General features: G+C 35.5%; 1 protein-coding gene across 1 annotated transcript; it reads right to left on the reverse strand.

Annotated features, from left to right (window-relative positions):
- Positions 1-5,867: 5,867 nt before the first annotated feature.
- Positions 5,868-7,946, reverse strand: LOC117923896 (disease resistance protein At4g27190-like). Its single transcript, XM_034842388.1, has 5 exons — positions 7,298-7,946; positions 6,936-7,202; positions 6,578-6,851; positions 6,191-6,329; positions 5,868-5,954 (listed from the first exon to the last, which is right to left on the reverse strand). The coding sequence occupies exons 1-5, from the start codon at positions 7,944-7,946 to the stop codon at positions 5,868-5,870; spliced, it is 1,416 nt and encodes a 471-aa protein (XP_034698279.1).
- Positions 7,947-13,131: the final 5,185 nt, after the last annotated feature.

The following is a 13,131-nucleotide window of genomic DNA, read 5'->3' on the forward strand; positions in this document are numbered from 1 at the left end:
ATCCTGGTTAAAAGCAACATAAGATAGATTGCACAAATCTAAAAACTTGACATCTCTTTTTTTATTAATTAATTATTATTTTAAAAAGGTTTTATTCATGTGATTTGATGAATGGACAAATAAGATTTGAAAATAAAAATAAATTAAATATATTTTATCTAACACTTCCTAAAATATCGATTTACTATCACAAATTATAAAATAAAACATTGGTTTCCAACTGCAAGTTCATCATTTTATTAATATCGATATTATGTTTATCTTCTTCTTCTACATTTTGTTTGATGATTGTTATTTTTTTGGTAATAAAAAAAGTATTTCATAATTTTAAAACTTTATAACTCTTATAAAAAGATTTCATCCTTTCCAAAATCGAATTCTTCTCTAATATATATATATATATATTTATAATTTTCTTTAAACCATATTAATATCAAATTTTCCTTTCATGGAAATAAAAAGAGCTTAATATAGAAAGAAAATTAACAAAAATATTGATGTTTAAAATAGTTAGGCAAAAAATCATATAATAATTAAAATTTATTCAGAAAATTAAAATAAAGATAATAAATGTATGATAAATAAGAAAATTTTAAAAAGGAAGAAAGACAGGTGCAAATACTTTTTACTAAAATTTTATATAATTTTCTCTTTTAAGTTCACTTTTTAATTTTACAAATACTTTTTAATTTTGGTTTTTATTTTTTAGAATTTATTTATTTAGTGTAAAAGTAGTAGTATAAATAAATACTAGAAATGGCAGAAATTAGATATCAAGTAGTAAGATACCTGTTGATTGAAAAATGTCACCGACTCCTGGATACCGCTGCTTCTTATGGAGTAGAAGCTAATGAGCCCTGGGAGATCACTCAACTCCAAATGTTGCAGTTGAGGAAAAGCTGATTCCCTTCCATGTTGTGTGGGAAGAGAGAAGACATATTGCAACCTCTCACAATGACTCACTCTTACAATTCTTAAGTTACCAAAAGTCCCCATCGGAATTGGGCCATGGCATACTGCCTCCAAGTTACTGAGGGAAGTAAGAAACAGTTCCTCCAACATACAGAAGGTATTACGTGGTGGAACCCATTCCACTGAAGTGGAATGAAGGATGTATTGCATGGTAGGACAGCTCCAGATACAGAGATACTTCACTTGAGGAAAACCATCCTCGTCTAACTCATAAACCACATGTTTAGTATCATTCAATCTCCACGACTGTACAACTTGACTTCACTTCAACAGTTTGGAGAAGCTGTTCACCAGCCTTAACCTTCTCGAGGCTTTATACTCATAATCATTTGGCAACCTATTACTATTAAACCCCACATGCTTGTTAAAAATTGAAAAAGAGAAAGACAACAATAATAACTGGAAAGCAGAGACTATTTACTAATCTGCTCACACTTTATTGATAAACCAAATAGCCTTTAAATAGGCTCATACACAGAAGGATAAGACCAAGAAAATAGGAACTGCTGCAGCATGAAAATAGGATCATGCATACACTACCCACTAAGTCCTAAGAAAGTGCTCCACTACTAACAAACCTGAGACTTGATAACAAACTGCAACAGACTCAAACTTACTACTAAAGACTAGGCCAAAGTAGGCCACGTACAGCAACAAAGTAGTATAACAAAAAAAAACAACTTTCCTAAAGTCTAGGACAACTACTGGAGACTAGAACCATTTGACTTTTCCAACAATCCCTCCCTTAAACTGATGTTTCAACATTCAGTTTAGTGAAGGTCTTTGAAGCTCCCTCCCTCAAATTGGATTATCTAAAGTGCAAACACCAAGCATCCTTCTTAGCTTTTGAAACGCAGCCAACTTGAGAGACTTTGTTAAAATATTAGCAACCTGGTCTTCACTCCTGCAATAAATAAGACTAATAACTCCATCATTCGTGAGGTCCCTTAAGAAATGATACTTCACATCTATATGCTTGCTTCGACCATGAAGAACAGGATTCTTTGAGAGCTTTATTGCTGAACTGTTGTCACAATAAATGAGAGTAGGCCCATCCTCTTTAAACTGCAGCTCTCTGAGAATTTTCTTTAGCCATATAGCTTGACAGGCACATGAAGTGGCAGCAACAAACTCAGCTTCTGTGGTTGATAAAGTGACGATTGGTTGCTTTTTCGATGACCATGAAACAGCTCCTGTACCCAATATGAAAACATACCCAGATGTGCTTTTCCGATCCTCTGAATCTCCTGCATAATCACTATCTGTGAAGCCATACAAATCTGATTTTTCTCCCTTCTTGTAGAACAGCCCAAACTCCTTAGTACCTTGCAAGTACCGGAAAATTCTTTTTGCAGCCAAGAGATGAATCTCAGTAGGACACTCCATGTACCTACTAATGACACTTACAGCATGCATTATATCAGGTCTTGTTGTAGTCAAGTACATTAAACTCCCTACAATCTGCTTGTAAAAAGTGTTGTCAACCCTCTTTCCTCCATTATCTTTGTTTAGCTTTAAGCCAAACTCAGATGGTGTATTCACAGGATTACAATCCTTCATCTGAAACCTGTCCAAGATTTCTCCTACGTACTTCTTTTGAGAAATAAAAATTCCAGTAGAAGATTGCATCACTTCAATGCCAAGATAATAATGCATCATGCCAAGATCAGACATCTCAAATTCAAACATCATGGACTTCTTAAAACTTCAAACATGGCACTATCATTTCCAGTGTAAATCAAGTCATCCACATATAAACAGACAATGAGCATTTTACCTCCGTCTCCAACTTTTATGAAAAGTGTATGTTCATAAGGACATTTTTGAAATCCTTCCTTCAAAAAATAAGTTTCTATACGATTATACCAAGCCCTTGGAGCTTGTTTTAATCCATATAGAGCCTTTTTTAACTTATACACTTTATGCTCATTGCCAAGTTTCACATAACCAGGAGGTTGATTAATGAATACCTCTTCACTCAAATCACCATGGAGGAATGCCGATTTCACGTCCAACTGAAAGATAGGCCATGAGTTTTGAGCTGCCAATGCGATCACCAATCTGATTGTGTCATGCCTTGCAACCGGAGCAAAGACTTCTTTGTAATCAACACCGAACTCTTGCTTATAGCCCTTGGCCACCAAGCGTGCCTTGTACTTGTCGACTTCACCATTCTCCTTCAGCTTTGTCTTGTACACCCACTTCACACCAATTGTTTTGTACCCTTCTGGAAGATCAGATAACTCCCAAGTGTCATTCTTTTCGATGGCTGCAATTTTAGCATCCATAGCCTCTCGCCATTTTGATTCTTTGACAGCACTCTCAAACACTACAGGATCACAATCTGAAAATAGAGCAAAATGAGTGAGTGGGTCGTCAGATTGATCAATTCCGGTTACCTCATAATCTGACATCCATGCTGGCCTCCTTCGAACACGATGAGAACGTGATTCAGCTGCTGCTTCTGGTACTGTTGGAGTGACTTCAGAGGCTACAGAAGTTTCATTTTGAGGATACTCAATTGCGCCAGTTGCTGGAGCAAGGTGTTGCTACGACTGGTTGGCTTCATCACCATCAAAACTAGTTGGAATTGGTTTTCCAACTTCATTTTTGCTCCAATCCCAGATCTGATCTTCATCAAAAACAACGTCTCGACTGATAAGTATTTTCTTAGTGTAAGGATTGTAGAGCTTATAAGCTTTTGACTGATCACTAACACCAAGAAAAATACATTTTTCTCCCTTGTCATCCAACTTCTTCCTCTTCTGATCTGGAATATGGGCATATGCAACACACCCGAAAATTTTGAAGTGATCAACCGCTGGTCTTCGACCGCTCCATGCTTCCTCTGGTGTCATATTCTGAACAGCAAGAGTGGGACTTCTATTCAAAATATGAATACTCCAATTTACTGCTTCAGGCCAAAAGCTTTTTGGAACTCCACTTCTTGACAAAAGGCTTCGCACCATATTCATAATAGTGCGATTTTTCCTCTCGCAAACTCCATTTTGCTGGGGTGTGTAAGCTGCAGTAAGTTGCCGCTTGATTCCATGAGTCTCACAAAAATTTGCAAATTCATGTGAGTTATATTCTCCACCGCGATCTGTGCGAAGAATTTTTATGGGACTGCCAACTTCTTTCTCAACTAGCGCTTTATAGCTTTTAAAGGCTAGAAAGGCTTCGGACTTCTCTTGCAAAAAATAAACCCAGCTTTTGCGACTAAAATCATCAATGAAAGTAAGTACATATCTCTTACCTCCATTAGAGCAAGGAGTTATGGGCCCGCAAATATCGGAATGAACGAGCTCTAGTGCAGCCTTTGCCCTCCATGATTTCCCTTGTGGGAATTGATTACGATGTTGTTTGCTAACAACACATTCTTCACAGACTGCAGAAGGAGCTGTAATTTGAGGAAGACCAATCACCATATTCTTCTGCTGTAGAGTCTTCAAACCACCAAAGTTTAGGTGACCATAGCGAAAATGCCATAGCCAGGCTGCATCCTTTAACTTTGCCGAGAAACATGAATGAGTGGTGTTGTGGAGATAAAGAGGGAACATACGATTCGTCGTCATGTTAACTTGAGCAATTAATCCTAACTTTGCATCTTGAATAAGACATACTCCATCTTTGATAGAAATCTCGTAACCCTTTTCTTGCAGCTGACCCACACTAAGCAAGTTGGTCTTTAAATCTGGCACAAAAAGACATTAGAGATAGTGTGGGTGGTGTTTCCTTTGGTTTGGAAAGCTACCTTTCCTTTTCACATAACAGCAACCATGGAATTGTCACCGAACTTCATAGAGTTGCGGAAAGATTCGTCCATCTCAAAGAACAACTTCTTATCTCCACACATGTGGTTACTGCAGCCAGTGTCTAAATACCACATATCTTGTTGAGTCTCTTCCTTCACATGACACACCATCAAAAGAGACACCTCTTCTTCTTTTTCTGCAAAGTTAGTTCTTTCTCCATTCTGTCTATTCAAATTAGTTCGACATTCAGATTGATAATGACCATACCCGTGACATTTGTAGCATTCAACGTTGGACTTGTCTACGGGCCTGGGTCTATAAGATGTTGACTGATGGCCTCCACGTCCTCTTCCTCTTCCTTGAAATTGATTCTCTTGGTGCTGATGGTGATGTTGGTTGCCACAATCAGTGTTGTGCCTGCCTCCTCTACCTCGACCTCTGCCTCGACCTCGTCCTCTATCAACTCTACTTTGTGTAAAGTGAGTTTCGGATAAGGCCTTCAATGCTTGTTCCTCTTTCACCTGTTGGTTTATTTTTTGCTCATGAACCAACAAAGAACTTTGTAATTCATCAATTGACAATGAATCAACATCATTAGCTTCTTCTATCGAACAGACAACAAAATTAAATTTTGGTTTCAAGGATCGAAGAATCTTCTCAACAATGAGAACATCCTCTGTCTTGTCGCCATGGATCCTCATCTTGTTAATGATTGCCATCGTTCTTGAAAAATAGTCTGTAACTGATTCTCCTGACTTCATTCGAAGCATTTCGAAGTCCGAGCGAAGTGCTTGAAGCTGCTGCCTCTTAGCCCTTGCTGTACCTTGGTATTTCTTCTTCATGGAATCCCAAATATGCTTGGCGGTGTCCTTGCAAAGAATGGTTTCCAAGATTGAGCGATCAATAGCTTGGAAAAAATAATTCTTTGCCTTGAGATCTTTCAGCTTCAGTGCTTCGAGCTCCATTTTCTGCACATCTGTCAGCACCACCCCTTCTGCTGGTTCTGCTACTCCAGAAGCCACAACTGGCCAGTAGTCTTTGGACCTCAAAAAATTCTCCATGAGCATGCTCCAATGGTCATAATGACCATCAAAATGTGGAATGGCTGGCTGCACAAAAGTGTCTGAAGCCATCGTTCTCCTATGCTGCTGCAAAACGGAAAACAAATACAGAGATGCTGCTATACCCACTCTCTATCTCACTTTTCACTTGGTGGCTCTGATACCACTGTTACAAATTGAAAAAGAGAAAGACAACAATAATAACTGGAAAGCAGAGACTATTTACTAATCTACTCACACTTTATTGATAAACCAAATAGCCTTTAAATAGGCTCATACACAGAAGGATAAGACCAAGAAAATAGGAACTGCTGCAGCATGAAAATAGGATCATGCATACACTACCCACTAAGTCCTAAGAAAGTGCTCCACTACTAACAAACCTGAGACTTGATAACAAACTGCAACAGACTCAAACTTACTACTAAAGACTAGGCCAAAGTAGGCCACGTAGAGACTAGAACCATTTGACTTTTCCAACAATGCTATGGCTTTCTCCTCATCGTATGGCCTCCAAGAATCACCTATTACTATTGAATATCTGGTCAATGTCAAGTTGTCAAAGAGCACATCATCTTCGGGAAGCAAACTGGGATTAGATATTCTAACTCCAAAGTCCTCAAGCCAGATAGGTGTTTCAGCTCAGAAAGACAAGCATTAATTCTTTCTCCGCTATTAAATCCTTCTGCCTCCCATTCAATATTAACACTTCCTTTCATGCTCAAATACTCTAATCGAGATAGACTGAATATAAGATTTTGTGGAATTACTTTGAGGGAGAAGCAATACCTCAAATCCAACACCCTTAGATCACTCAATTTCATCATTTCTTTTGGCAACTGATAAATGTGGGAGCAAGCCAAACTAAGAACTTGTAGTCTCTCCAGGTGTCCAATTACTGCTATGTCTTCGAGCACGCATCCATTTAGACACAATGTGCGAAGATTTAAAAGAAAACCAAGCGATGAAGGAGATGGCTTGAGAGACACTCCAGACAAATCTAAAACTGTCAGTTCTTTGGTGTCTTGGAAAAAGGTGTATGGAATTTTCAAGTAAGAATCACCTGAATACAATAAAAAGAACTTAAGTTTGGGACATACCAATCCTTGAGGAAGCTCATCTATGTTTTTGCATTTCAAAGAGATACGAGTGCAATTTCTGCATTCATTCATCCATTGCCATTCTTCTTGTAATCCAACCGCTTCTTTCACCACAAATTGATGAGGATCTTTGGATGCAATTGATATGGCAACATCACGAACAACATCATGCATTCTGACAAACGCGTCATTGAAAAACAAGCTCGAAAATCTCTCATTGCCTCTGTCTTCATCGTCAAGCAACAAGCTTGAGCCTTTCAGATTTTCCACCAGTGTGATTAGTTTATTTGCTGCTTTCTCCCATGAAAAGAATCCTTTAAACAAATCCAATCTCATAGCAAGAAATCCATGTAAATATCTCCAAACCCCAGAACACCACAAAGTAAAAACAAGGACTTTACTTCATCACTTTCCAAATGGTTGTAGCTCAGCTCCAGACATGAGTAGACGTCTTTACTCACTCCTCTGATGTTTGTTGGTGCAGACCTTCTCAGTTCTTCCAAGGCATTCTCCCATACATGCACACTCTCACCTCTTAATGCATTTGCAATGGTGACAATTGCAACTGGTAGACCGTCACATTTTTTAGCTACATCAACTGCTATGGGACGCAGTTCAGGCTTCTCCACTGAATCACCTGCTGTCTTCTTGAATAAATTCCAGGCTTCATCTTCACTTAAGTGTTGAAGATGGAACTCCTTTTGAGTACGCATATCTTTAGATAAAACCTGATGCTCCCGGGAAGTCAGCAGCACTTTGCACCCCTTGTGATCATCTCGGTAAGGAATTCCTATTTCTCTCAACTCAAGTTTCCCCCAGATATCATCTAAGATCACCAGGATTTTCTCCTCTCTCTTCAACCTTTGCCTCAGGCGACCTGCTCTATCCTCCTCCGCCTCAAATTTCAAACCCAATATTCTTGCAATTTTTTCTTTAATTTCTGCGATGTTGGGAGTTTGGGATATGTGTAACACCATGACCACCTTGTGAAAGAGCTTTTCTTCCTCCGCTTGTTGGGCTACTTGTTTGACAAGAGTGGTTTTGCCCACGCCGCCCATATCCTGATCATGCGCATATCTTCGTTTCTCAAGGCCTCCATAATTTGGTTAAAAGTAGACTCTCTTGACTGGAAAGCCCCATAATCTTTGGAAGATGCAGAGCTGATGAATGGAGGAGGAGGAGGAGGAGGGCGATACGATACTCTGTCACCAAAGTTATGAGCTTCTTGGATTTTATCAACAATCTCCGCAGCCTGCTTCTCTGCTTGCTTGCTTAGTTGGTAGCGGGACTTTAAATAGAAACAGCTCTTGCTTGCTTTCCTTTCTTCTTCATTGAAATCATTTCTCTTTTGGATGATCCCTTGGCATACGTCTGCCACTCCTGAACACCAGGAAAGATTTCATCCCCTTGCCTATTAGCCTCATCCACAGGTACCTGCAGCCTCTCCCTTGCAAGATGGAGACTGTCAATTCGTTGGTTGAGATCCGTAATGTTGCGACGGTAGTTAACCAGATAACCCAGTGGACGTATAATTGAATCAACCAGGTACTCTGTAACTTTTTCTGCAACGGAAATAACAATTTCAACCATTTCCAACTTCTTTTTTCTAGAAATAGATGGGAATTGAGCGAAAACAGATAAGGAAAAGGGAAACAACAGCAGGAGAAGGAGAAGGAAAATACACAAAAGATTGGTATTTGATTGAATCTGTTGTGGCAGAAGAAATGGAAGGTTTGAGGTATGGAAGGAGCAGAGTTTGTGGGAGGCAGCAGATTTTCCTTTTTTCTTTTTTTTTTTTCTTTTTTTATGGAAATTAAAAGAGAGTGATTCAGGTAAAGAATGAGAAAAAGGGTTACAGAGGGAAGAGATTGAGAAAGCTTTGGATTATGGATTTTACTTCTTGGAAGCAAATGGAAAAGGGGCAGAGTATATGTTGAGGTCCTGAGGGGAAGAAGAGGAAGAGGACACTGAGTGTTTCTCAAGCAACAATTGTGACAGACGGACAGCAGGAAAAGGGGAGATGCCAGGTAGCCTACCTGAAACTAAAATGACTCAGGCGTCTTTTATATATATATGTTTCACGGGAAAAGCATTCTTTAATTCACCAATTTACGAAAAAAGATATTCGTTCCTCAACTTTCATATCTGAACACAACTGTACAAAACATTTGATAAAAATGAGAGGAGGGTTACAGAGGGAAGAGATTGAGGAAGCTTCGGATCTTGGAATTTATTTATCGGAAGCCCGAGGGGAAAGGGCGAGCGCAGGAAAGGAATCAGATACTGAGTGTTCCTCAAGCAATTGTGAGAGACAGGCAGCAGCAAAAGGTGAGATTAATGGTAATTATTAATTTGCTGAAAATGTACCTAAAGGGGAGTAAACTTGTCATGTTCATAAACATAATACTATTTTTTTCTTTTTTTCTTTTTTGTTGTTTTTTATCCTTTTATCATCTCAAATAAATAAAGAAACTTGTACCATCATTAATAAATTTGGTGTTAAAATACAGGTTCAATGCAGTGTGCCAAACTTGATATTAGGGGTAAAATTGTAATTATCATAAATAAAGAAATAAATAAAATTAAACCCTATATAAAAATAATATGATTTCTTTGACATCTTTATACAAAAGTCTTTTTATACATACAGTGGAGAGATGAAGGAACTTAGGATTTGACAATTTGGGAGTATAAAGTTTGAAGATCGGTTTTTTCATTTATTATTATTTTAGATTCATTAAATAGTTTTGAAGCATTTAAATGTTTGTTTGAAAATTTAAATCAAAGTTAGAGTTTGATTTATTTATTTATTTATTAAAAATAAAAAAGATATGTACATATATTGATTTATTAATAGAGAAATTGTGGTTATCTAGTTGAGTAGATAAAAAAAAATAGAACTAAAAATAAAAATCATACATATTGAACACTAAAAATAAAAGAAATAATTGGAAAAAGAAAAATTACAAACAATCTGACCCTGGTTTGAATCCCATAGTTATTTATTTTTTTATGCCTATAGCAAGTGAGGCTGATAATGTTAGGGTGAGTGAAATGGTTGTTTTATGGGAGAATAAAAAAAAAGGAAAAGGAAAAAGAGAAGGAAAGAATGAATAGAATGCATATGGAAAAATGAAAAAGAGAAAGACAATAATAATAATAAAAAGGAGAAAAAGAAAAATGAAAAAGAGGAGGAAAGGAATGAAGTGTATATAGAAAAATGAAAAAGAGTAAGATAATAATGATAAAAGAAAAAGAAAAAGAAAAGAGAAGGAAAGAAGGAATGCAGTGTATAATAATAATAATAATAGGGAGAGATACTTGTTTAAATAAAGGTTGTGTTTAGTTCAATAATAAAAGGTTAGTAGAATAATAAAGGCGTTAATTGTGTTAGTAGAATAATAAAATACTAAGGAAAAGTGGGTTTTGACTCACTAATTTAAAAAAAAAATATAGAAAAAAGAACACTAACTTTTATAAATTGTTTTTTTCTTCATCCATTTAAAAATATTTAAAAATATATACAATTTTTCATAAGTAAATATAATTATTTCTTGAAATACCCTTTTACTTTATAATATTAAATAAAATTATCTAAAATTAATTTATCTTTGATAAAAGCGTTTTATAAATAAATATATTATAAATTTTGAATTATATAATATAAGATACAAATCATTATATAAAAAAAATTTCTAGGATTTTCAAGTGATAAATAAAATATTTTTAATCCCTTAATTAATAATGATTTTATATCCTGTACCATATAAATTCCTTCATTTTTTATAAAATTGAATATAAATTTTTTTAGTTGACATGAACAATAAAATAAGAATTATAAAAATTAAAAATACAATTAAGACTAAAATATATATAAAAAAATACAATTAAAAAAAATTTAAAATTAAAATATTTACTCTCATGGCATTTTCAGCTTTTTCTCAATATCTATACTTTCTACCAAGAGTTTTAACTAAATGAAAGTTAATATTTTATTTTTATATTTTTAGCTTTAAATTTTTTTTAGTTTTAATTGTATTTTTAATTTTTAAAATTTCTTTATTAATCTCAAATTAGTTCTCATGGTATATATATATTAATTGGTGTTATTAACATTATAAGTAAAATGATTATTTTAGAAAATAATTATTTGAATTATGAAAAAGTGTATATATTTTAAAATATTTTTAAATGAGTGAAAATAAAATTAATTTATAAAAGTTAAAGTTCTTTTTCCTATATTTTATTAAATTAGTGAGCACTTTTTTCCAAGGATTAATTGTGTTAGTAGAATAATAAAGGGTTATTGTGATAGGTATTTATCTCCTATCATATCACATAATGATAACAATTTATGGTGGTATATTTTGTTTGAGAATTTCGGGTTTCTGGTTCATAAGTGTGCATAAAGGTATTTTAATAAAACTATAAAATTTTATTAGATTTTATGAATTAACTTTTTGGTATGAGTAAATTAATTTATTGGAGTCCAATAAAGCGAATTAATGAATTAAGACCCAGGTGAACTAGATTAGGTGACTTAATGTCATGTGCAACAATTTTAATTTATTTATTTTAGATATTTTGGTTTATTGAGTTAGTTCAAATAACTAGTAGTAGTGGGCTAGAGAGTGGTTAATGTGAGCCATTCTTTAGCTAACTATTTTTTTAGTAATTGTTGCTGTTTAATCTCTAAGTTGTTGAGTTTGTTAAGTTATAAATTTCCTTATTCTTGAGCAATAAAATCATTAGATGAAAAACTTCCAAAAGCTTGTCTTTGTTTTCTACTTTCCAAATTCTTTCAATTCTGCTCATATTTTGTCTTAGCAACATAGCTCGAGGGCGAGGAAGGGAGCGAGGGAAGGGACAGGATCGTGCCATTAACTTAGAACGTGACATAGTGGTATCAGAATCAGTTATGGCTAAGATCAACGACTCCAAAGGCTTGAAAATCAGGTTGAGAACCTGAGTTTGGGTCAAGAAAGGCTCCTTAAGCATATGGAAGAACTAGTGGGGGCAATGAACTCCCGATTAGACTTGCTGAAAGAAGGGTTTGTCAATAGGAATTGGGGACCACATGGACAAGGTGGTGTTGGGTATGCAAGTGGACTAGTGGTTCCTAAGCTTGCAAAGCTTGATTTTCCTCGCTATGATGGCTCGGAAGATCCAACTCTATGGATTTGTCGTGCAGAACAATTCTTTAAAAATGTGTTTAAACTCCATGGCATGCCAAGTTCAGTAGTATGAGATAGGGACTCCACTTTTATAAGTGATTTTTGGAAAGAGCTTTTCAAATTGCAGGGCACTAGCTTCAATTTCAGCTCATCTTACCACCCCCAAACAAATGGCCAAACTGAAGCAGTGAATCGAACTCTTGAGATGTATCTACGTTGCTTTACTAGTTCAAGACCAAAGGAGTGGGTTCAATGGGTTCCTTGGGCTGAATTTTGTTACAACACCAGTTTACATGCTTCTACTCGCAAAACTCCCTTCGAAGTGGTGTATGGAAGAGAGCCCCCCAACTTGCTTTCCTATGTTCCTGGTACATCAAAAATTGAACCTATACGTTGATCTTAAGGTATATACATTGATCCACTAGATTCTCTTTGAAACCAAAAGTGATGAGAATTTCATGGAACTTAAGATACCATTGTTTAGAAGCCTGCTTTAGACCATATATGGACTTTTTAAGTTTACATACCATATGTTCCTTGCCTTTATCCTAAAAATCTTCAGGTTGATCCATATAAACCTCTTCATGCAAGTCACCATTCAAGAAGGCAGTTTTAACGTCCATTTGATGTAACTCTAAGTCAAAATGAGCTACTAAAATATTCTTAAGGAATCTTTCTTGGAAACAAGAGAAAATGTTTCCTTATAGTCGATTCATTCTTTTTTAGTGTATCATTTTTCAACTAACCTAGCCTTGTATCTTTCTACATTACCCTTAGAATCATGTTTGGTTTTAAAAATCCATTTGCAACCAATAGTTTTAATTCCTTTGGACAATTCTACGAGATTCGAAACTTCATTATCTTTCATTGATTTCAACTCTTCTTCCATAACATAAAGCCATAGAGTTGAATTTTCACTATTGATGGCTTGATCATAAGAAGTAGGATCATTTTCCAAGCCAACATCATAATCCACTCATTAAGATAAACTTCATAGTCATTTGATATAGCAGGTCTTTTCTCTCTTTGTGCTCTACGTAAAGATACTTCTATAGTTGGGACATTCTCA

Source organism: Vitis riparia, chromosome 10, assembly GCF_004353265.1.
Source record: "Vitis riparia cultivar Riparia Gloire de Montpellier isolate 1030 chromosome 10, EGFV_Vit.rip_1.0, whole genome shotgun sequence".
NCBI lineage: Eukaryota > Viridiplantae > Streptophyta > Magnoliopsida > Vitales > Vitaceae > Vitis > Vitis riparia.

Bases quoted from the DNA above. Each gene is read 5' to 3' on its own strand.
- LOC117923896 (XM_034842388.1), bottom strand. From the start codon at position 7,946: ATGGGCGGCGTGGGCAAAACCACTCTTGTCAAACAAGTAGCCCAACAA. The intron at 7,203-7,297 runs GTGATGAAGTAA...ATTTGTTTAAAG, and splicing joins GAGCTACAACCATTTGGAAA to GATTCTTTTCATGGGAGAAA. The intron at 6,852-6,935 runs GTATCTCTTTGA...TATTGTATTCAG, and splicing joins TGAATGCAGAAATTGCACTC to GTGATTCTTACTTGAAAATT.